A 25,277-nucleotide genomic window follows, 5' to 3' on the forward strand; every position below is an offset into this window, starting at 1 on the left:
TACATATTTGTCCCATAAATTAATTCGGTACTACCGTATAAAGTGTATTTCTATACCTCACGGTCGTTTCACCTTGTTAAGAATTTCGCTGGACGATTTGCGCATTCTTTCATAAACTTTTTAGCCGCATATTTGCGGACAACTTTTGCAGAATTGCAAAGCCACTTGACGGCATTTCCGGTGTGGAATATCTACGAGATAGTATTTAACAAAGTTTTCACGACCGTTGGGAGGGTTAACGCTTCAAACGGCGTTCTGCAACTTTCGAACTAACGATGGTCCCTTAGCCGTAATTCCTGACGAGAGTTTCCAAAGTTTGGCAAATCGTCGCGTTTCCGCACATTTGTCCTGCTCCGTCGCGTAAAACGAGGAGGCGCACCTAGTACTTGTCGCGAGTAATCGCGCGCGTAACTTAGCGATCAAATTTTCGAAACGCGAACTGTGCTCGCAGTTGTTTCGTACGTTCCTCTTGTTTATCGCACAAATAATATTTGCTCGCTTTTGCGTGTCATATATGTATAAATATATAAAAATAATTTAGTTCCAAAATATTAAATACCTTTTTTGTAATTATTTTGTAAGTAGGTATAGCAATCGGTTTTATTGCGGCTATTTCTTTCTTGTCTTTTAACTTTTTTTTTACATTGACGGACAATACTATAGATATATATATTAATAGGTAATATACATACTATACATATATCAAAATAGTAGTTTTTTTCCATCGGAAAATCCACTCGGCGGCTCTTCGCGACAAGGAGGCGTTGCGTCTTCCGAAGAAATCCGGAAGTTTGGCAAATCGTTCGGTTTCCGTTTTACCGCGTGAATTCGACTGTCGGCACGACATTTCGCCGACGACGAATCAACCACCCTCGTGCAGGAGCTGCTTTTACGCGTAAGGGACGACACGACGAAGCCGGAGGACGGGTGCGCGCGGGGAACGACGGGACAGCGAAATAAGAATAAGAAAGGATAGCGCCCGGCTCTTCTCTTCCTTTTCATTCTTTCTCGATAAAGCGAGTCAAGACAGAAAAAGACAAAAAGAGGGTGAGAAAGAGAAGGAGGTGGAGGAGGAGGAGGAGGAGGAGGAGGAGGGTTCTTCCGAAGCATTGATCGTTTCTGAATTCCGAGTAGATGGCAACCCCCGGGCGGTTCTTCACCCTCCGGCCTTTCTCCCTCAGAGCCTCAATATACGTACTCGTCTTTCGTACGTTACTGCGGCGAAAGAGGAAGAGCAAAAATATGAAAACGCCAGAAAGACGGGACAAGCGATCAGAGAGAAAGAGGGAAAGAGAGAGAGAGAGAGAAATAGGGGAGGTACGCTCTTTAAAACGGTTCTCGGTTCGTTCAAAACAGATAGAACTTCTCCGCTTTTGATCCCGCCGTTTTCGCTTCGTTGACGACAGCTTGCACAGTTCTTATTCAATTAATTTTTATCTCTCACGCGACAGACGATGATTTTTTATTCATAATAATCGGCGAAAAATCCGTAAAAAAAAACAATAATATTAACCTTTGCGAAATTAATAAACTGCGCGATAAACTAGCGTTCTTTTTCTCGCAAAATCGCGCTCGAATAAAAATTGTCTAAGATTCCATGTGGCACCGCGTTATGGAATTACGAAGAATTAGCTGGGAGTATTTTAACTATAAATCATTAAAAACAATCTTTATTTATTACAGCGGATTAAAAAAAATATATTTAAATCCATCTTACAATTTTTCTCAAAAGGAGAACACTCTCCCGCAAGCTATGGAAACGTTTTCTTCACGTCGCGTCCGCGTCGCAATAATTTTGCACATCCTCTTACGCGCACGACTCACTCCGAGCTGCCGAAGCTACCTCGCAGTTACTCGCAAACGTTCTCATGCCTTTGCCGGTCTCCTCCTGTTTGCTGAAGTATCGAGTGCTCCACCACCGCTGTCATCATCGTTGTCGTTGTCGTTGTCGTCGTTTCCACTTCTACAGCACCGCTGGAAAACGCTGAAGATACGCGTTATTTCAGGCGGACGCGGACGGGGCACCCTACCTCCGCTCCATCTCTTCTTCTCTCCGCTTCTTCCTCCCGCGGCGGGATCTCGAAGAGGGCGAGAGCGAAGCAGCCGCCGTCGCCGCTCAGCTTTTACGGCTATCTATCGAGGCATTTCGTACGTGGACTGGATACGTGGTGGATTTTCCAGGGTCCTCCGGCTTGGCCCGGTTGCGCCACCGCGCTGCGACTACGAATTCTTCGGAACGAGACTCCCCCGTTCGAACGTCTCCTCCACCCGAGGTGGACCGAGCGCGAAATGTCCTAGCCACCCGCTTCTGTTTGAGGAGAGAATTTCACAGTCGAATACGCCTGATGTAAAACGTGCACTCCACATTCGACTGTCTCACAAACCTCACGAAGAAAACTGCCTTTCGAAAAAGTCCCCGACGCGGCGGCAGTCTTCCGACGGCTAAGGCGATCTTCAAGTCCCGTCGTGTTCGCGTAATGAGATATCGAGGCACAATGGTTAATGAATCTCTCAAACAGTCTTATTTTATATACAGCATTTTGTTGCTCAAGACCGATTATTAAACGTATCCTCTTAGATTCCGCCAGTTTCGTTGAACGTTTCAATTTTTTTATGTCTTGATACACGTGTACGGATCTTAAATCTCGTTTCTCTCAGCGTCCGCGAATGTGTGGAAAAGAAGCTCTCGCTGCTCTTAATCTAGCGCTTATATTTATCTATTTTCCAATAAAAGGAAGTGCCGCGCCGAGACGGCATTAAAGCCGAGAGCTCATTAACGCAGCGAAAGAAAAGAACGAGCGGCCCGACGACCCTAGCCATTGTCACGACGTAAAGCTATTGCTATGGGAATTTCATGGATTCTCCGCGGCCGTCGCGAATAATGTCCCGATCGTTCCACTGATTTAACACCGGAGAGTGGCAAAAGGGAGAAAGAGGGAGGGCCGAGGAAGAGGGCGACGAAGCACCATTGGATATTCTCTCTAAACGACGAGACTTGACCGCACTTTAGATTCTGCCGCCAAGTTTTCACAAGTCCTTCGTGAAACTATTTGTTCTCAACATTCTGCGCCGCTGAAACTGTTACAAAACACTTGCGGCAGTATCTCTCCGATTTGAGTCACGGACATGTAACTTAAAATAAGATAAGCATATTGATTTTATATGCAGCTTTTCAAATGGACCAGAATCCATGGCTTTAGAGAGGAAACGCATCATTGAAATTAAATAAACATTCTCAAGATATATGAAGGTACTTTTCAAACAAAAGTTTCGTAAAACTAAAAGAGCAGTTTTTATATAAACATGTATATAAATTGAAAAAAATTAATTTTGCGAAAAAACTGATTATTTTTATCGATAAATTCGCGTTTGAGATTTCTGAAATTGACAGAGTCGGCGACGAGCGAAATGCAAGTAAATAAACATCGACGATAAAACGCGCGAGACCGTGATTGAGGAAAGTATTCCCTAACGCCTCGCGCAGATATCTCCGAGATATCTTAAGCCATTAGAGATCCTCTCGCATTACTCATCGTTTTTTCGCGCTCGCGCGCGTATGCATTATTCCGTCCTAACTATGTAGCCCCGACAGGGAAACAAAAAACTGTCACATAAACCGCGCCCTCTCTCTCGCTGATGCCGAGGGTGACGGCGAGAAAATGGAGACGGTGTGAAAAGCTACCGCGACGACGACGACGACGACGACATCGTCACCGACATCGGCGACGGCGGCGGCGGCGTCGGCGAGCGTCGCTTTTGTCCGTCCCCGGAACGAGCTCACGCAGGCATGACGTTAATCGACGAGACGAGCCTCGGAAGCGTTTGAGAGGGTAAACGCGGTTAAGTCAGCGTTGAAAATTCCTTCACGTTCTACCGTCTCCTTGACTTACGGCGAATTATCTAATCGGCGTATCATCGTCAATGTCACGTCGCGTAAAAGTCACGCGGTCATTCGCGTTATTGCAATGCGCTGCGCCTTGGACGCTTTTCAGAAGGTATATTATATGTTAGGTGTACCATGCTCACGCGGACTCGACATTATGCTAAAAAATTAAACAAAATAATTAAAAAGTATCACGTAGTCTAGAAGGTGAAATTCAAAGCAACGTTGCCGTAATCGTCAAAGAAAAAGAAAATCCGTCTCCATTCTTTGAACACAACGCTAATATGAATAGCCGTGAATTAGCCATACACGAATTAATCGCAGTTGCTCTCATAAACATACAGTTTATACGCAGTACAGGTTATACAGAAAAATACTGTCAGGATTGTAAATAATTAAATATTTTCTAATTAAATGCCTATCTAATTATACTAATTACTTTTTACAGTTTTAATACTTGAAGTCGAGTTAAAATATAAATATTATTCAGAATTGTAATTAAAGTTGAGTGTAATCACAATTAGAAAAAGTATTTGTGTTTAATGTTCAATTTAATTACAAATACTTTTTAAAATTGTAATTAAACTCGAATTTCATTACAATTCCAAAAAGTAATTATTACATACATTTATTTAATTACAAAATTTCACAACTTTGCATACTGTTATAATGAGAGGAAATACTTTTTTTATTGATGCAGTTTGGACGAAAATAAGGAGGAATATCACGCTAAATAAATGTCTTGACAGATCACAACGGGGCTAGTTCGGGCATACCCATGGGCACACGAGCAACTGTCGACCTAATTTTCCCCTAAATGTTTTCAAAGATTACATCGGTTCGCCATTGTACGCGGCGAATGACGTGATCTCTCAATGGAACCCCATAAGCCTCTCGGCAAAACGGATACGGATTTACATTGGTTCACATTTTCAGTGACGTACACGATTATAGTGTAAATGTTTTTATAGTAATTTTGTTACATATCGATACTCATTTCCCAGATGCGTACGAGGAGAGATCTTCTTTTTTATACATGTCACAAAACTTGCAAATGAATACGAATTTAAACTATTCTTGATGCGTTTTCGGGATTGTTTACTTCTTTATGGCGGAACTTTTTCTCTCTCTGTGTGTCAGTTCGCATGGAAAAGCCAGAAACGCAATTTCTTTACCTCCGCGCCGCGAATGAAGAAAACAAATGGCGGACAAAGGCGTAAAATGGGGAAAAATCGTTAGCAAAACGCGGCGTGTTATCCACCGCGCGATAATGACGTCGTTTGGCGCGCTAGCAGCACTTTCATTTGATTTTTCTGCAGGTTCGTTTCTGCATACGCTGTATTAGGGTTTACTCGCTCTAGAGGTCTCCTTCCCTTCCTGTCTCTTTCTCTCTTCATTTTTTCTGCTTCTCTACCATCTTTCTCTCCTCAAACGTACTTGCATGCCGTCGAAACCTTCTCTATTTTTTTCCTCTTTTTTTTCGTCCGAAAGGGACTCGAGAGGAACGCCACTTCAGATTCTGAAGCACAGAACCGTCCGCCCTCGCACACAATAATAACGATTCCACCCGCACACCTGCTTAAAGCCCTGACTGCCGGACCAATCTCCGAACATAGCCCGACCCATATTCTCATTTTCATAACAAGGCCAAATAAACCGCACCTGCGATTCCCTCGAACGTTGTACTCTTCATCATTCTTCTTTTATATCGACATTTTTCGCGTATTACATCCAAATTGTTATGGAAAATACAGAAGCGTCATTGCCGTTTCGAGAATATGTTCCCACACAGCGCGATGCCCACTACACGACTTGTATATTATACTTTTTCTTGTAAAAGTTTCTTTGCACTAACAAAGTTAAACGTGAATCCATAGAAATATTTTTCTGTTCCATTTAACGATATTTAATATATAAACGTATTTCTCTACGGATAATAATGATCCAATTTTCAAGTACCTAATATAGAAAATACGGTTTCGCTGAAGTATCTAAAAACTTAATTAGATACTGATTACTAGTTTAAGATAATTTTCTTGAACCATCAAAATAATTATGTAAGACGCTCAAGCATGATGATAATGCTGCAAGAGTTTTCTAGCATTCTAGCAACCAACTTGAGCGCTCTACATATAATTACTTTAATAATAATCTAACTCTAACAAAATTCTTTTAAGATCTGTGCCTAACTAAATTCTTAGATACTTCAGCAAAACCGGTGCTGTCCAGAATTAAAAGTTTCCGTGTATCTTTCTATAGCGTAATGCGTAGAAATCTATCGGGTGTTTCTGCGGATATCAACGGTGAAAAATTGTTTACGAGGTACCGACACGTTGAATGTGGTTCGTGATTTAATAGTGTATTCCGTGCCCCATTTGCATCGGATGTAGATCCCCGTGTAGATCGACGGCGCTGCCGCATTATTCCCACAGCTGATCATTCCGATACGTAGATCTAATTATGTCACAACCCCCATGGGCATCGCACTCCCATGGGAACAAGCGGTGCGCGACCACAATGCCGACCAACCAGCCGATGTCATTGTGCACTTTGTACGATTGTGCTGTAGTACGCCTCTGTTAAAGGGGCCCTCACGGCGCCTTCTTTCCTGGTGGCACATGCACGTCTCGACCCTCGGTTTACGTTCCTCCGGCCGGACCCTTCCTGCATTTTTCGGTAATAATCGTCGAAAAAACGGGGGGCTCCCGCGGACGGCACGGCGAGGATTCGAGAGTCTCCCTTGTGCGTCGATCGCGATTAAGCTTCCTCCCTTTTTTTTCTTCCTCAAACACAAATCGCCGGCCGCGCGGATTACACGGCCGAACACATGTTCCTCGACATTCTTGCCGCGAGTTCGCTTATTTAACGGAAATATTGGCGACCCCGGGGTCTCCGAGTTCCTTTAAGTTCTCCGACTGGAGAATAAACGAGACAAATGTTCGACTAAAAAGAGAAGCGCGAAGAATTCGGTCGGGGAACGAACTCTTATGCGAAAAATTGCGCGCACTTTGTCGTTAATATATCTATCAAAAAAGTAGAAATTCTTGATTGTGGAAATAGAAGTTCTAACGAAATGAATATGGCTTAAAATTAAATCAAGATGTCTATTATTCATTCATTTCTCGAAGGTTAATGTCTCGGAAACCCTTAAAAAACTAATCTATATACAGGGTCGGCAATATATATAACTGGTTGATTTAAATGAGCCATCTTTTTGGATGTATGCGTTCCTGTCGGTTGTGCTGTATATTCATTCATCATGCGTTACATAATTTTTTTAACTAACACAATAATATTTATTTGCGGTAGAAAGCAAGTTAATGTAATTGATTAATGTATATCTAAGTCGCGTATTAAAAAAGTCACGTCAAATAAAAAGCTCATCTTACATTAAAAAAAAGCGTACATATTAAATAGGAATTTTTATTATATTTCACACGGTGATACGCCATTGAAATACATATACGATTGAAGGCGGATAAGATCTCTTCTCTTTTATCACACGAAAGGATTATGGGTTCATTGCTGTTGATACATATTGAGATACTGGATGTATACAGAGATGATTTACTCGCCGGACACGCGCGCGCGAGGGGACGGCTACGGTAATACCGGAGAGTTGCCCGCGGACCAGTCTGGGCCTCCTGGTACACCGCGCTCGCAGAGGGAAGCAGCGGCTCTGACAGACTCGTTGGCGCGGAATAACACGTTTACGGGGCTCTTTGTCCAGTCCGCTTTGGGCCACGACGGCCGTCTCGTGCGGCTGCCGCCCGCCACCGCCGCCGCCGCCGCCGCTGCCGCACCGCGCCGATCCCCGATCTGTTCCCCGACCTTACCGGCATATAGCTGGCCTCCAGGTAATTGGATAATTCGACCCGGAAAGAGGAGCCCTCCACTTGCCAGGAAGCGCTCACCTTTCCGGGGCAGAATAGCGCCTCGATTCGCCGCGGGGTATCAGACCGCTCTCGCTTGTCGAACAACGCGCTCAATAGTCGCTCGCTGTAATGACCCTTTATTTTTCGATTTACACACATAGTTGATTTACACACTTACCATTCATTGAATGTGAATTATCTCTTATCCTAATAGGTTTACTATCGAAAGGTTATACTAAAATATTAACGTGTCTGCGTTTCGACGAAGGTAATACGTTGTACAATTAACAGATTTGACGTTTTACTAATTATTATTACCGTCCGCTCGCAAATTACACGCTCAATTTATTCGATATTGACAAGTATTTGCCACCTCGTAAATAGACACCTACGACCAATCGCCAAGTCGAAATCTCGTTAACATCTTAAAGGATGTGCGTGTAGGCTAATGGTGTCACGGCACAAAATCATCGACGGTCCCTTGACCTGGAACAAGATCCCACATCTGTCCCCGGAGTCGATCTTTCCCCCTCGATACAAATCGGTGATCGAGGATGAATCGAGTTGTCAATGGACGGCCATTAATAACGCTAATAACTGTCGGGAGCGCGTTTTTCGGAAAAAAAGGTCGTGCCGACAAGGGAGAGGGAGAGAGAGAGAAAGAAAGGGAGAAAAAAGTGAAGAGGGGGATAGAAGAAGGAGTCGCTGCAGGTCAAAGCGCGCGGCAGATTGGCTGCAAACAACGACACAACAAATACTCGAGTCCTCATTGTGCGCCGCGCCGGTGCTCTTCGCGCGGGACACGGTATCTGTGCCGTTCGCGATATTTCCCGGCTACGGAAAAGCGGGCCGCACCCCGCCAAGGTAAGGGTCCTCATTTTGAAAACATGTCCGCAACAATGAGGCCATTATGACGATCGTAGCCGGTCGCATTCATATGGCGCTCCCGCTTCTCCCTCTGCTCTCTCGCGGTTTCCTCCGCCTCTACCTGACGGTCAGTTGTGTTGTAGACTGACCCTCGTCATGTCGTCCGTGGCGTCTCAATACCGCGGCGACAAGCGAGAGACGAACACGGGAGGAAGAGAGAGAGAAAGAGAAAGAGATCGGGGATGGGAGTTTCTATCGTCGAACAATTTCACCGACAAAATAGACGCTGTCGTCTACGATGATGCACATCGACTTTCCGCATTGTGCGAGCAGCGTTACGGCAAAGCGCGAGTAGCTAGCTTTGGGCAACTTGTTGGTGCTTCACGGAGTAACCCACTGTGTCGATGAGATCCCATAAATTAGCTCGAGAGGGTATCATTGACACCGTAAAGTCCACGGAGGACTTCATCGGGCGTTCCTACCTATTCTTTACGTTTACTCTTTTGGTTCGTTCGCGTATACCTATACCTACGATTAGTGAGCATATCTTACAATTGAGTTCCTTTTCATATTATACAATTTAAACTTGTAAAGTGATGGAAATCAAATACCACGAGTCACAGAAATTACTTTCTAAACTACGATTAGAGACACGTTTTATATTTTGCATTTGTTGCAAAAGTATTATTTATGGAGGTACAAAATATTGATTTTAGAGAAAAATGTAAAAAGATTTTAATAAATCATTGAACAGTCAGAACAGTGATTATAGAAATTGCAACGAAGCTCTTCCTAACATTCTGACATTGATTCAATCTCATTATAAGCGAAAATTGGGTCTGCAGTCCGAGGGTTAGTCTGTGACAATCTGCGTAAGTAGTCTCTGAATTGGCGTAAAATGACACTTGGACGTGATCGAGTAGATATTCCGTTTCTTCATCCTCTTGAGCGATCACTCTCGATGGTGGCGAAACATCATGCCGAGCGCGAAACACTCGAGCTCGAGTGGCCATCCCTCGACACCTTTCTCCTCAAAGTTGAGGAGCCTGAAACGATTCGAAGGGTGTTTCGCGCTTCCTCCCCTCCCCACCGTTCATTCATCCCCCGGAAGTGCATCTCTGCGGAGATGATTGAGACGCCTTGGCGCGCGGGCACCACCAACAGCGCTCCTAGGTTGAACCGATTTTAACTGCCGCCCGTAAGCGTTTGCCGTCGCACTTTGAAGGGCACTATACCGACCGCACCGATAGACTGCCGCTTGTTCTCAACTCCGCTCCAACTTCTGCGGAACTTGATACAATGATGCACAATGACCCGCGACAATGGCTACGATGGAGGAGCTCGCGGACCGGCGAATGGTGTTTCCACGTCGAACCAAATTCGATCGATCCGTGTCATTGATACACAAATCGTTGCGCTAAATGGATGGGAAACGTTCCAAATTTGACTTTAAAACTATTGCGGTTTAAGTCTCAAAACTCATTTATATTGAGCTTATTCGATCTACTCGAAAAATTCTATATTGAACACGTACTTTTATGCACGATAGAAAGATGAATTTTTTACTTTCGGGTTATTAAACATATTTTTTACACTTCCTTTAGTATTAATAACATAATAACATTATGTGAATTTAAATAACTTACACTATTAAATATTACAGAATGAAATTTAAACCAATACTTTGAGTGAAATAACATTTTGTTATTTTTAACTATTATGTGTGTCAAAATTTAATTATTTTAACACAAAACAGTATTATTTTACCTTCATGGGTTTAATTAAATTAACGACATAACATATCGAGTAGCAGTGGCGACCTATAGGAATGGTAAAAAATGATTCGAATTGAGTATAATTTGACACCATAAATATAACAGTGTATAGTGATTTATTTATTAAGAAAAGCTTAGTAGTATGAAAAGTATAATTTACTTTATAATATGATACTTTTATATGAACATTTCCTTAGAAATTTATAACAGAAAGAAGATATGTTAGATTATTTTTGAGATGGTATGATATAAAGTGAAGATCACGCTGGTACGAAATGTAGAAAAGAGAAGTGATAAAGTAATGAACCATTTGAGTGAGTCAGGACAAATCAAAATAGAATAGCGAATACTTTATTCTATTATGAGAAATCAGGACGGAGCAAGTCTCGCGTGGAAGAGGCCGGCAACCTCCGGCGAGCCGGTGCTCGTCGTAATTGATTACGTCACGATGCCGAGAGGAGGACTACCCCGATGGAGAACAAGAAGGGAAAGGAGAGGCCGGCTATATAAGTCGGACGGGGTGGAAGAAGTCGGACGGATGATGAATGTGCTGTCTGAGCCGTCGCGTCAGCGAGGCTCTGTTGCCCGTTTGTAAACGAGCTTCCCCATTTTTTCGCGGCTACGCGCCCTGCCAAAAGTACCAAACTATCTGTGCGCGTTTGAAAACACTTCGCTCATCGATCTTCGATTAGCGAAGCTCACTGACCACTCGCGATTAGATTTTCTAACATTGTTAGAAAATTGTACTTCTTTTCGTACACAGCATAAAGCAAACGTAAAACGCGCGAGTACTATATACAAGAATTATACTGCTACGCGTTATTGTGTAAGCATAAAAGGCTATCTTTAAAAAAAAAAAACACCTGCGTATTGTACATTATAATGAGTTGGTAGAGACTTACTGGCGTTGAATTTATTAGCACAGAACGAACGCGTCCTTGATCTTCATCATCATCATAGTTTCCATACGTACATACACCAATTAAGATAAGATAGTACGATACACAATTTCGGTTGCCATCTATTTCTGCCTAATTGTTATATAGACATGTGCTAGGGCTAACGTCGTTTTTTTTCACAAATGTATAATGGATGGAAAAACATTTCAACAATGATCTGTTACCACAATTCTTCTACGTACTTTTTTATGTAAAAATCTAATTTGATATTTTAAAAGCGCCGAGGGAAAAAGTGGCTTATGAAAATTATCACGTATTATTTCGTAATGTATGAGCATTTTCATATCTCTTCCGCGCACTGCAGTTTTTAATAATGTTTGTGCGTTGATAGCGAGAAATATTTTAGTAAAATTAATACTAGACATGTACGATCTAATAACAACGTTCCTTCGGAGATCTATGGAAAACGGTCCGGAAAAATTCCACGCGCGATCGATGATGCATCACGGAAAAGGGTGCTGGGGCCAGAAAGCGAGAAGGGATCAAGGGACGGCTAATGAAGTCCTAATAAACGGCGCCGAGGCGCAGGCAGGCGCGGCACCCTTCCGACTTGATATTTAATACAAACGTTACAATATCAAAACACGTCCTCTGGGTTCCGAATGCCCACTCGAGTGCACCCCTTGGTCGCGCGCGCGGTTAATACCCGTTGCCTGAAGGTGTAAGTATCGCGCGCCCCTGCCGTTGTACCGACTCTAATACGGACGAGCACACACGCACACCCCTTCAGAATTCGCGGCGAGACGACGAGCAAGCTAACTGTAATTCCCCGGTGTTCCTCGTGCTCGCGCACACAATGGCCAGGCGGACGACGCGAGAGAGTTGGGAAGGGGGAGGGGGAGGGGAGAGAAAGCAGAAACTAGCCCTCTAAAGACGCGCCAGTTATTTGCGCGAGTTATTATCGCTCGTTAAGAGCCGGCATTCGAGAAGCGCGTTTAACAATTTGCTCGCGTTCCCTCGCCACCCCTTTGGCCGACGCGGCGCGGCGCTCGCCCTCCTTTTCAGACTCCATTTGTTTCTTTAATTCACTGCTCTGCTTTTTACCCGCCGATTTGCGAGCCCCGCGTGGCATTATCGGCGGATTCCTCCCAACTGAGCGAGAATTTCACTGCTTTCACCGCTTTCGTGTTCCTTACGTTCGTTTTACGCGGATCTAATAGAGCAGCGGAACAAGTGGCTACTCTCTCTTACTAAAAAACGCGTTTGTTAACTATAATGGGTTATACGTATGTTTACATATGCTCGCGCGCGTGTGTGTGCGTGTGCATGTGCGCACGTGTGAAATAGATTCTCTTTCAAACGTGGAAGGGCCCATTCACGACGGGCGCGCGTAGATATATACGCGAGAAATGGCTCGCGATTCTCGCGCCAGGCCCATTTTCGAAAGTCAATCGACCGTGAGCCCCCTTTTCGTCGATCTCGCGCACGCTCGTAAATCTCCCTTATAACCCTCCGGGTGTGTGCCGGCCGATACGCCGAATTAGCGTCAACGAGAAATTTTTGACAAACCGATGTTGCCTTCCCTAACGTACCTTCTCCTCGCGATCGAAAGCTACATCCGCGCTCGAAATATACTTCATTCTGTTTTATCGTCTCCATAGTCGGTGTTGTCATATAGCTGAGAATGGTCTTTCGTGTTCCGTACTTGTCAATTACTACTATTAAAATTCAAGAAAATATATTTTTTAGATAAATTATACATGTATAACAACATATGGAAATTAAAATTGTGATTCTAATTATGAATTATGAATTATGAATTATAAAAATTATCACAATTTTAAATTGTACCGATAACTAGTTATTCTGCTTTAATATTAATATGCAATTCAAATTCAATAAAGTGAGATGTTTAAGAGATTATTTTCATTTTATTCTAAATTAATCTAAATAATGTAACACATTAAATAATATAATACGCATCTTATATACACACATAAAAACTTCTCACATGCATTCTTATATTTATCTGCCATGCATATTACCATACTAGCGCATTATCTGTTTCTTATATTTTATTTTCAAATTATACCTTCTCTTTGAAGACGACAGTTAATATAATCTTCCATTATATTAACGTGTAATCCAATTACAATTAAATGAGTGGGTGTTGGAGGGACTCTTTTCATTAAATTCTAAATGATATAAACATTTTGCATACTTAAAAACTAAATTTTTTTACAGCTATATGTACAGAATTTTGTGAGACATATGCGTTTTTATGTCTATCATCCGTGTTACCGTGTGTACATAGTAACATTTGTCTATTTCCTATAGTTTATTTTCAAATCCTACTTTTTCCTTGAGGACGGTAGACTCTCTAGGTACTCGAGAAAAATTAAGGCGTGGCGCTCCATTCCGAGTGTCATCTTGGGATACGGCTTTCGCGCGCGACAATCGCGGGAATATAAAATATCTGCGCGAGGGAACACACCACCCTGGCGTTCCTCTCAAGTGTCCCGCACCGGCGTGTGTGCCTGCCTTGTCACTGGCACAATGAGTCGAAGATTATCTACGATGGGATTCGCTGACGTTACGACGCTCGCGGCCAACCCCCTGCACTCGTCCCCCGTCTCCCTTCGCCGAATCGGAAAAGAAAGAAAGAGCCGACCGCGGTCTTCTTCTCTCCTCACGGGTTTCCGGGGTGAGTCTCCGCGGACGAGAGGAGGGAAAATACATGATCTATGGCGACAGCGGTATTGTTCGCCGAAATGCGAAAAAGTCTCCGGAGGCGGTGGAGCGTTTGAATTTTCCACACCCCTTACGTGAACGTCGTGCGCTTGAAGAGAGAGAGAGAGAGAGAGAGAACTGGGAAAAAGAGAAATCAAAAGAAGAGACGATCATTCGGAAGAAAGACAATTTGTTGTTATCATAACTTATTGCACCGTAATTTATTGTTACCTAGTTCTCGAAACCGTTAAATGAAGAATAACCATACAACTTTCGTCGTTTACAGGGCACAGCGGGGTGAACCAGCTGGGTGGTGTCTTCGTCGGCGGTCGGCCGCTTCCGGACTCGACGCGGCAAAAGATCGTCGAGCTGGCGCATTCGGGCGCGCGGCCATGTGACATCTCGAGGATATTGCAGGTCAGCAACGGATGTGTCTCCAAGATCCTCGGCAGGTTGGTTGCAGTATTGCTTGCTCTGTCCGGTGACGCGTTTTCGCCGTCATTAATCACTGTACCCCCTAACTTAAACGGATTGAACATACCGTCTCAATCAAGAAACTAATCTTAATCACACGTAACTTTGCACGAAACGCGAAATCGCATGTCCGTCTACTTATCTTGCGTAAATCGGGTAGGTGTAGATAGCTTTTATAAATTTTATGAGTCGTAAGAATTATACATTTGACTATATTCAACAACTGTTGCATAAGAGGCAATCAAGATATATTGATAAATTTCAATTCTATATTCATTAGTCGAATAACATGCTTAGAGGGATAGGATAGTGTTTCATTCTCAATAGTGTTTCCACGTATGTATTTCTACTTCCTACCGCATTGTACCGCAAATTATTATTGTTGTAGGTACTATGAGACCGGATCTATAAGGCCCAGGGCCATCGGCGGCAGTAAACCGCGCGTAGCAACGGCGGAGGTTGTCAGCAAGATCTCGCTCTACAAAAGTGAATGCCCGTCCATCTTCGCGTGGGAGATCCGAGATCGCTTGTTGCAGGAGGGCGTGTGCACGAACGACAACATCCCGAGCGTAAGTGCAGCCTACATTTTATTCAATGATTTCTCTTACCGTTACTCGTCGACTAATGGAAATGATCTGTAGCTATAATGACCAATAGGCGATCACTCTGCTATCATTATTACAATTAATAGACAGATAAATTAATTGGTTCATGATAATCATTACGCAAGAATAATTGAAAGTGAAAAAACATATAGTTATTATCTTGGTAAACAAATTTAAAAAATTAATTTTTTATAATAAAAGATAAGATCGGTTTCTTTCTTCAAGACTATTTTACTGTCGAAATTTTACTGATTTACTAAATTTACTATGAAAAAGGTAATAAACCGTGTACATAAATTTAATAAAAGCGCGCATTATTTTTTATGTCAGTCACAAATACCGGAGACAGTAAATGAAGATCAAGTAGTAAAGGTTAATTAATCCATGGTTGAAGCTTGTGCTTGTTAATTGGTTACAACCTGACGAAAATGTCAGAAATTTTCGTGGAGAATCAGTGTCGCTCGGTGTCGGCGTCGGCGGCGGCAGCGGCGGCGGTGGCGGTGGTGGCGGCGACAACAATACAAAGCGCGTCGCAAAACAGCCGTAATGGAGCCTGACTTTCAGCTCGGCGGGTGGAGGTTGTAAACGCGCAGGCGTATTGTCAACGGGGGCTTTGTCTACTCACACAAAACAGGACTACATTTACATAGATAGCAGGAGTCGTGAGATGGGGGGATGGAAATCAGTTTTCCGTGGGGTGGCGGTTGGTTGTACCGAGGATGTTTATGCGAGCCGATGGACTCGGACGGGCGCGCGCGACCAGGACGACGTATAAACTCCTCCCCTTGTCGCGGCGCGGCTGATGTTGTTAACACGAGGCGGTTAATCGCGCAAACGAATGACGGACGATTTGGCGTTAACCGGTTCCGCCCCGACGAGCCGTTGCTCCCCCAACGCGAGTCGCTCTTCCGGTCTCGCGATCGTGCTCCACGTGGGCTGATAGAGAGCCCATCATTAAAGTATCATGCCTCTGATCAGTTATAACGTACTAACATGGACAGCAGATAATCGATAATACTCGTATCTTAACCATCTTCGGATACCTACATCATAATAGTTTGAATAAATTTTTTTCATACACATTTCGCGAGCATAGAGTTGTTAATTTTTGTTAGGACAATAAAGAAATCTGAAGAGAAGCGAAGTAAAGTAAATTCGCGGGAAAGTGGATGACAAATAAAGTTTTTTTATTCACTCTGAGATTCAACTCGTTGATTTTTAATCGTTTATAGCTGAGAAGTTATCTGTAGAAGTTATCTGAATATTAATACTAACTTTTATATTAATAACAATTTTGTTAAGAAAGTAAATTCGAAGATAACTCTTAGATCCTTAACTAGGAAATCCATAGGCGACTTGGATCACATATGATAACAGCCGAAGAAGCATCCAGACCGAGAAGGAATACCGATTCTTGCAGAATCAATTAAGAGATTGCTCGAGGAAGGGCGATGCGCGGATCAAAAGGAAATTCTCTAACATCTCTCTCTTTTTTTTTTATTTTTCCTTCTCCGACCTGGAGGAAAGGACCTCCCCATCCTCGTGTATACCGGCACGTTCGGCGTTCTCGACGGCGGGGTTGGTTCTTCCCGTATACGGCGCGGTACCGCGCGCCGTTGCCATGGATATTTGCATGCGTCCAATAAACGGTGGCTAAGGGGCTCTCGACTCGCTTAGGGTAAAAAGCGAAAGAGGGTCGCTAAATTCTACCTCCCTCCCGCCCTCTCCCACGTCGCCCTGCGCCACCTCTTCTCGTCTTCTGCCGCGTCTCCTTCGTCCTCGTCTCGTCTTCCCTTCCCGAAGCTTGCTCCCTCGCGCCTTCGTAATAGCGCCGAGGTGTACACGAGTCACCCTCGTGGAGAGGCTACGGAAGAAAGTCTCTGGTTGGGGGAGTAAGGAGAAGAGAAAGGATGACGGTAGAACCGAGAGAGCATTCATATCGACGTGAGAAAAAAATGTCAAAAGCTCGCTCTTATCCGTGAAAGAAAGCCGTCGAGAGTTTATCTGCTGCTTTTTCTCTGTAGTACGTTCCTTCTTCCCGAAAATGTTAGTACCCACATCGAGAAAGTTAGACTGTTCCGTTTGAAGCAATGTGCAAAAGTCGCGATATAACTTTATCATTATGAAAGAAAATCTTCCATAATCTAATATTTAACTTTGACTATAATATATAATACAAAAGTATTGTTGAATATAAATTGATTGTTTTGTGGCCGCTTTAAAGAATATAGCAAAGAAGACAATGAATTAATGAATAGAAGGAAAAAATTAGAAGAAATTAGCAAGCTATTTAATTTATAAAACTTTCTAAAAAAGAAAAAATTTCTTTCTCAATTTTGCTTTCTGCTTCTTATGTAGATTTAGATTGTTATTTTCTTTATTCTTACTTTTTATTATTGTTATTATATAAATGTAATATTTAATTTTGTAATTCTGGAATGTTTCTGCATATCGAAACGTCTATCGCATCGATATATTTTTGAGATATTTATATCTAATCTGTCTATTCCGGAATCGCAATTTTTTTGACTATTTATGTAAAAAGAAAATTTAATGAAAAGTGATAGAAAAAATGATTGATTTAATATTAAATAGCAAGTATGTTTTATGGCAAGTCGTTAAAGGAGCCGCGTGACTTTTAAGCGGTACGAAACGCCGACACAAACAGCGACGTCACAGAATTTCGCGTTTTAACAAATTACAGGAGGCTGCGGACTCCGGTGCGCGCCTTCGGGGCGTTGGAGGATCAAAGCCGGCGCGTAATCCCGGCCGCGTTTGAACATCCTGCGAGCGCTTCTGAACTTGTTGTGGGCAAGATTAACGTTTCTTTAATGGCCCGTGTAATATTCCATTACGTACAGTTCGCTCGAGAATTATTGCGCCCACGTTGAGGCGGAACGAGGCGTCGAACGAACGAAACGACGAGCGGTCAAAAAGAATTCCGATCCTGCGTTCTAAGTTTCTCGAACTTTTTTATTTAAAAGTGGGTTAACGTTTCATTGCCATTGCAATAGCATTAACATGCGTAAGAATGGATAAGATTCAATGACTTATATTACCTAAAAGATATAATCAAAAAATTAACTCTTTGCATTCGTGTGATAATTTAAATAAAATCAATATCTTTATATTTTCTGAAAAGTAAATGTACGTTTATTTTTACAACACTCACAATATACTACATGTATAATACAAATGTTCTTTCACACTACATATACTATTTAATTACGTACAATTTTTCTGAAATGCATTTCTTGAAGTTAGAAGAATTTTGAAAAAAATTCACCACGATAGTTCCGAGTTTTTATCGCGTTTCACGTAATATCGTAATGTCGCAGGAGTGCATAGAATTTTCGTAACTGTCGTCACATTCGAAAACTTTTGACCAGAATCCATTTCTTGAACGGAAGTACTCGAGAATCCCTCGACTTTTCTCCGATGGGGAGCGAAATAACTCGCGAACGGGATTGATTCGAAAACGTTTCTACTCATTTTCTCTGGTCCTCCTATACATGTCCATCCGTGTGCGTGTGGTAGACGATGGAAGACCTCAGTTCGATGAAGAGGGGAGGGGAAAAAAGGAAAAGGAGAAAGAGAGAGAGAGAGAATGAGAATGACAGAAGATACGAACGGAACGAAGGAACTTATTCTAGACGAGTCGTGGTGATTGGGGGAAATTTCATTATTCTCAGACATTACCCCCGTTATTGTAATGCCATCAAATTGGATACGCTTCGTACACCCTATGGAACGAGCGTATTTCTCGGTCTCCTTCCTCTGGCAAGTCTCTTCCTCTTCCTTCCGCTTCCTTCGCGAAGACGCCGAAACGAGGCTTGCCCTGTTGCGGACTTCTTCACCTTGCTCTAACAACTTTACTCGGTATATATACCTTGTCCGATTCAGTTAGGCAAAATCGGGAAACGTATACGCTTCGCGTGGCTTAAACTTTCTACTTGCACTCAGCTCTTTGCCGATCGTTACAGCGCAACATTACCGAGACATGAGTTGGCAATGTGTCGCGCGAGATATTTATTACACGGATCTATTACGTTAATAAGATTTTAGGAATCTTCTAAAATTTTATTTCTTTGCTTATGCATATTGAAGGTGCTTTATTAATCTGTTATCCGCCACGACAAAATTTTTTATTGTGATAAACATTAGGTACGGCCTAGGCCTTGTTGTTACATGAATAATTTTTTGTTTATGTGTTCGCGATATATCTACGATTTTAACAATATCTATAATATTTTATTTTTCATAGTAGTTATTTAAATCCATTTTTTTTTTAAGTTAACGATAAATTTTTAGGATTTTACTCGACGATACTTTCGGTCGTTATCGAATCTTCAACAATCTAGAGAAAATGTCGTTCGCTTTTTCCTCCGCCGCCGCGCCGCGAGTGTTGCAATGGCTAGATTAAATAGATTATGCATCAGGAGCAATAGTTTTGCATGTACGAAATTGTGTAAACGACCGATCGCGTTTGTCCTCTTTCGCGGGAAAGTCGAACGCGCGCGGAATTGCCGAATCGAGCCAATGGCTCGACAAACCAGTAAAGCCCGCGGGACGCGGAGACGGATTCGAAATGTCCTGCGGAGCCCCGCTATCCGTTTCGTCGTGGAATACCGTTTCGGTCCCTGCCGGATTTGAATCTGGCACCCGGCGTGGCGGACGCGTTATTGGTTTACTCGCGTCACTGGTTCCGGGATGCCGACAGCGGTTCTCATTCGAGAACAGGAATTACATGTCGCGACTCGAGAGACGTAAGTCGTAGCTCTTAATCACCACTGATTTCTTGAGAAAATAGCAAATCGATCATTTCGATCTGTTTATCTCTTTTTGGAAATTTCTTTACATTTTCTATAAGACTTTTTCCATATTTTTAAGAAATTTAACAAATACGAAATTATTAATGGTATTATGAAAGAGACTGGACCAAAAAAGATTATTAAATCGTAGTAAATTCGCAAAATACATTCTCGAGGAATCGAAGGAGCCCTTTTTCCTTCCGAAGCGTAACACAGGAGCGTCACTGCAAGACGAGATTACATTCGTTGAACCGGCCAGCACGGCCATGCGCGTCCATATCGAGGGCTGACGTTGACATCTCACCCCCATCGAGCATCTCCATATTATACCACGTGCATCTTTCTTACGACGTAAGAAATCGGTGTTTTGCTTACTTATAACCAAATTCTTACAGCTTTTAGAAGCGAGAAAAGCAGCATATATTTGCAATTTTCAAACATTGAAATAATTAGGAATAGGAATCTATTTTGACAATATAGATATATTAAAATGCGAAAACGAGTTTATTTAGCAATAATACTTTGAATAACATCGGGATGGAATTAATTATTAACTGGTAAGGCGTATTCACAAGTATTTAAAAATATGCACAAATTATGTCAACTTCGGATACATTATTCAGGTATCATTTTGTTCGAAGACAACATTTATACTTTGTTGTAATATAATGTAGTTTTTATTTCTGTGAACAATTTTGACTGTCGAACTCACGGCAATTTTACGCGATGCCGTCGATTCAATTTATCTGGCGTCCATTTTTGGGGGGAAAGTGCGTTTCGATGACAACATTCGTCATCCGCGGAGAACCCGCTGTCAAGCGAGAGGAGCGCCGCTGCCGCCGACGAGATTACATTTGTCGAGGTGGCCAGCACCGTCGTTCCGGCTGGTTCCAGGCAGTCTGATCCGGCAGGGAGCGGGAGGAAAGGGGATTTGGTTGGATGTCAATGCCGCACCGCCGCCGCCACCGCCGCCCAACCCTTTTGGTACGCGAAATCGCGCGATATATAGGCCGCCAGCCGGCCAGCCCTCGTATCCCATTCCCCCGACCCAAGGGTGGAAAATCACGGGTACCACGACAGAATCGGGGATGACGGGGGAGGAGGGGACGGATGGGAGAGACGGTGAGCGTGGGATGGCACGGTTTCCCGAGCGGTGGCCGAGCGTGTCCCTGTAATTAATAGTCACCGACCGCCGGCGGACGGGCCGAGAATCGAGTTTACACGCTGTATCCACGTGTTGGAGCGAATCGGACGATTGTTTAAGCGAGTGACCATCTCTGCGACAAGTCTCCCTCTTGGTTACGTACACGTCACCACCTATACGTACTCGAAAAGCGCAGAACGCTCTTGATTGAGTGTACTCCACCGTGCGTGGCTTGCTGTGTCACGTTGCGAGCGAAACAACGCTTAAGAGATCAAATAATCGGCGTTATCACTCATACTATCAGCGAAAAAAAGTATTGAACGAGATAAGAAAAAATTAATTCCTTGATTCCTATTTATTAAACGAAAACTGAATTATAATGAATTTTCGCGCGTGCATTTATCTTATTTTGTTACGAAGGATCGACCGCGAGTTCATAGGCATAGGAAATTAATTCTGTGGCGATACCGACCTCTCTGCCAACGCCGACGGGTCGGGTGATTAAAAGGAACGTCGGATCGCGCGAGGAAAAAAAGACTTAAGCAACGCGAAGGATTCGTTCTCGGTCGGAGGAGAAACGCGGAAAGGTAGCACCGAGAAAGAACGGAGAACGGGTAAGGGGGATGAAAGGGAAAAGAAGGAGCGCCTGAGGGACGAGGAATCAAGGGGAAGGGAAAAGAGTGGAAGTTAGTGGCGGCTCGGTGAGAAATACATAATGCAGTAGCCGGACGTCTCCGACACCCTCTAACTCACCCTTCTCCAGAGCGAAGAAGAGAGGACCGCCGCTGTTGCGAGAGAGAGAGAGAGAGAGAGAGAGAGAGAGAGAGAGAGAGAGAGAGAGAGAGAATTGTAGAGGCCGGAGAGAGAGTAGGGGTTGGCCACGGCGACGTTGGTGGCGGTGTAGATAGTGGTGTAGGTGGAGGAAAGAGGAGGACGAGGAGACCGAGGGGATTGGTGGCGCGCGTGAGAGTACGAAGGGGTGCATTGATTTACGCGGCCGGGGCAAGGCGAGGGTGTCTCCAAGGCGGACGTGCAGGGGCCAACAATTCACTCGCCTCGGGTTCCAGGAACCATCCATTACTTTGGTTCTTCCACCACCGTCCCCGAAGCTGTCTCCCCCCGGCATTGTTGCGGTTACTTACCGCGTCCATCGAGAACGTAGCCATTGTCACGGAGAAGTCGTGTAGCTCGCTGCCCTCTGCTAAACGCCGTTCGCGTCCCAATATGACGTCACGGGAGATGTCGATTCAATCACGAGTTAAATCTTACGACGGTATATTTTTAAAATGAGAGTGTGATCACCGATCATGTTTCTCTCGCTAAAGCAAATGGAATAGCAGTTGGTATGTGTGGCTCTGTGAAAGTTTAATGTCTCTTTAATAAAGTAGTTAGCGAAGTAGCAGACGATATAAGTGTTTTCAGAATTCAATAAGTCTCCAGATAAGGTTGTAGGAAATTGTAGAAATGTTAACGGACTTGGAGAGATTAAATATCCGGATTAACGTCAAGAATACCAATCAGCTCTAGTTTCTAAGTGATTTAAAACGCTCTCTTAAACGGATCTTATTATACCCTCGTCTCAGCATCATTTCATTTCTATTTCTCTCTGTCATGTACAATTACAAAAAGGAACAAGAATCTATTGTATTATTTATAACATTTTGTTGCGGGCCAATGCAATAAATGTTAGATTAAAAGACTGTTTCATTCTCGACGACAGAAATATGTACGGTTGAAAAGGAGGGATTCCCTGACGCAGGGAATAACTCTGTTGAAGCAGTTAACGTCATTTTAGTCGCTGACTACTCTCGCAACTCTATACCGTACTCGAGCCATTGCTGTTCGAGTTCATCCACCGTGCACCGGCTGTCTCGTCCGATCAGAGCGATCGGCGATCTTACCAGCCCGGGCGTTTGCCGTCATCGTCGTTGTCGCTTCGTTCGTAAACGACGCTCGTTGTACGTGGACTACACACGGCCCGATGCGGCCGAAGGATATCGACTTTCAGCCTTCGATCCCAGCCTTGATTGTCTTCCGCGTCGTTCTCTCGGCGGTGACTATCGGACGCTGAGATCTCCCTCCGAGTGGCCGAGTTCCCTTTTTTTTTAAAGACTGGTGCGCGGTCTCACCGCCCGTTACTCAACTCAAGCCATCGTCTTTTCCCTGTCTCCGCGTCACCGACGCGCAATCACGATATCCTCGCAAGGCCCCAGATTCCTTGATCGTTCTTTTACACCGTGCCTCTCTTTACGCGCCATGCTTCTCGTATCCGCCATCTGATCGATCATCGTCTCTTTCGCGTTCACTGTCAAGATCGTACGGACAGTTCGGAATCGGTTCTTCGTTCGATCGGTACTGCGGTATACGTCGTCGATTCGTTAAAGATTCACGAAATGTGAAAAATGTGCATCTATAATACATCTATAATACTGCCATTCCCTCAAAAATCATTGTTTCTCGATATCGTGGATTAAAATCGAAGGAACCACTTGATCTTTAAGATGTTACAGACAATTACCAATTTCAATTGTTTATTTTCCTTCATTAGTTTTTACATTAAACGTTCGTCATCACCGGTTTGAACGCGTGGCAAGTTTGTTAAATGTTGGCGCACGTGGCAACCTCTCTGCAAAACCGAGGTATCCCTCCCTTCCTGCCGTGCCTCACTAACCATTCGCCAGTCATGGATCGCAAGAGTCTGAGGAGCCAGGGGGGATTGGTGCTGCTAGTGCTTCGTTCGTCATACTCGTCCGAAAGGAGGCAATAACGCGCGACGCGTGGCGTCCACGCCACCCCCGTGCTATCCGAGAGAACCCCCGGTGCGCTGCTAAATACCGAGTGCCCCTCTTGGACGGGCGCTACCGGCGGCGGTGAGTCGCCGCCACCCCTTCACCGCCTTCGAGGTAGCCCTTATATCGTCGAGAGAAAGAGAGAAGCCCTCGGCCGTTCCAGATTAAAAGCTGTGATTATACGTGGCATCAGACACCCTCCTCTTCTGTCTTCCAACCAACTCTCTTATCCCGTGCCTCTTTCTCCCTTTCGTTCCTCCTGTCCTTTTTCCGCCGTCGTCGTATTTTGAAATACGCCACTCCGCTCCCCCCCCCCTCTCTCTCTCTCTCTTTCTCCCTTCCTCTCCCCCATTCTCTTCCCCTCTCTGGTCCGTTTCACTCTCTCTGCGGCTCTTTCTGTTTAAATTGCGAATACCGCGCGTTCCTCTTGGCTTCTATTTAAATGTAATTTGTATCTTGCCCGCACGACCATTCGACTCTTTTCTCCCAACCTCTCGCTTTCGCCGTACATGACCGCCCATAAATATATATACTTAATCGCGAATGAATTTTTTATCATGTAGCAAATCTATATACGGTAATATATCGCAATTAATACATATGTAATTGTTATTTTTTATCATAAAATAGGTACACATTTTTTCACAATTTTCGCGATCACAATTTTTAATAATCACAGTTTTTGTTACATGCAATTCTATTTAATTTTTCATTCGTTTCATACGTCTCACATTGCGCTAACCTTACTCTTCTTTTCCTCTTCACCGATAATATTCCGCCACCCTGCTGGAATACGATCCACGACGTGGGGCTAGGGACCGCACCAAGTTTCTTGGCGGTTCACGCGATAAATCAAATCTACTATGATAACTTCTGGAATAATGGCTCGCGAGATAACGATACACCGGGCGGAATCATCTCCGTCGCCTGGAATTGGCTTGGATACTTTCGCGCCTCGTTCGCACGTTTTATGCTATTCCACTATATCTCAAACTTTTGATTTAAAAGGTAATGATAATTGCATCTTCCACTGTTAATTACAAATTCTAGTTTAAATTACCGCGTTCTTCATGAAATGGTGAATTTGAAGTATTTAATAACATTCTAGGTTTTGGATGAGATACTTTTCTTTTTATCCTCCTTACAATGACTTATAGCTATCCAGAATTTTTTAACTGGTGCAATGTGTTTGAGGAAAAATGTAGTCTTGTTACGTAATAATTATATATATATATAATTTTATATACAATATATTAAGTATATAAAATATAATATATATCTAAACTCACGTTTCTCTCTATTGAGCAACTCTGAAATTTTTTACAACTTTTTTGTAAAATAATAAGATGAAATAAAAAGATAGATGACGAGATAAGCTGTAGTATTTGTAATCGAGAGAGCACACACGCTGATCTATTATTCGCC

General features: G+C 43.4%; 1 protein-coding gene across 5 annotated transcripts in view; it reads left to right on the plus strand.

Moving 5' to 3' along the window:
- The window catches only part of LOC139810507 (paired box protein Pax-6), a 99,133-nt gene that overhangs the window by 27,063 nt on the left and 46,793 nt on the right, over positions 1 to 25,277 (plus strand). For all 5 annotated transcript variants that reach the window (XR_011731409.1, XM_071774109.1, XM_071774108.1 and 2 more), the window contains 2 exons: positions 14,316 to 14,481; positions 14,892 to 15,072. Coding sequence is in view for 4 of the 5 variants with exons in the window: in XM_071774109.1 (XP_071630210.1) it covers positions 14,316 to 14,481; positions 14,892 to 15,072 (347 nt within the window). In the remaining variant the exon portion in view is untranslated. The remainder of the gene's footprint in view (positions 1 to 14,315; positions 14,482 to 14,891; positions 15,073 to 25,277) is intronic.

Source organism: Temnothorax longispinosus, chromosome 3, assembly GCF_030848805.1.
Source record: "Temnothorax longispinosus isolate EJ_2023e chromosome 3, Tlon_JGU_v1, whole genome shotgun sequence".
Taxonomy (NCBI): Eukaryota; Metazoa; Arthropoda; class Insecta; order Hymenoptera; family Formicidae; genus Temnothorax; species Temnothorax longispinosus.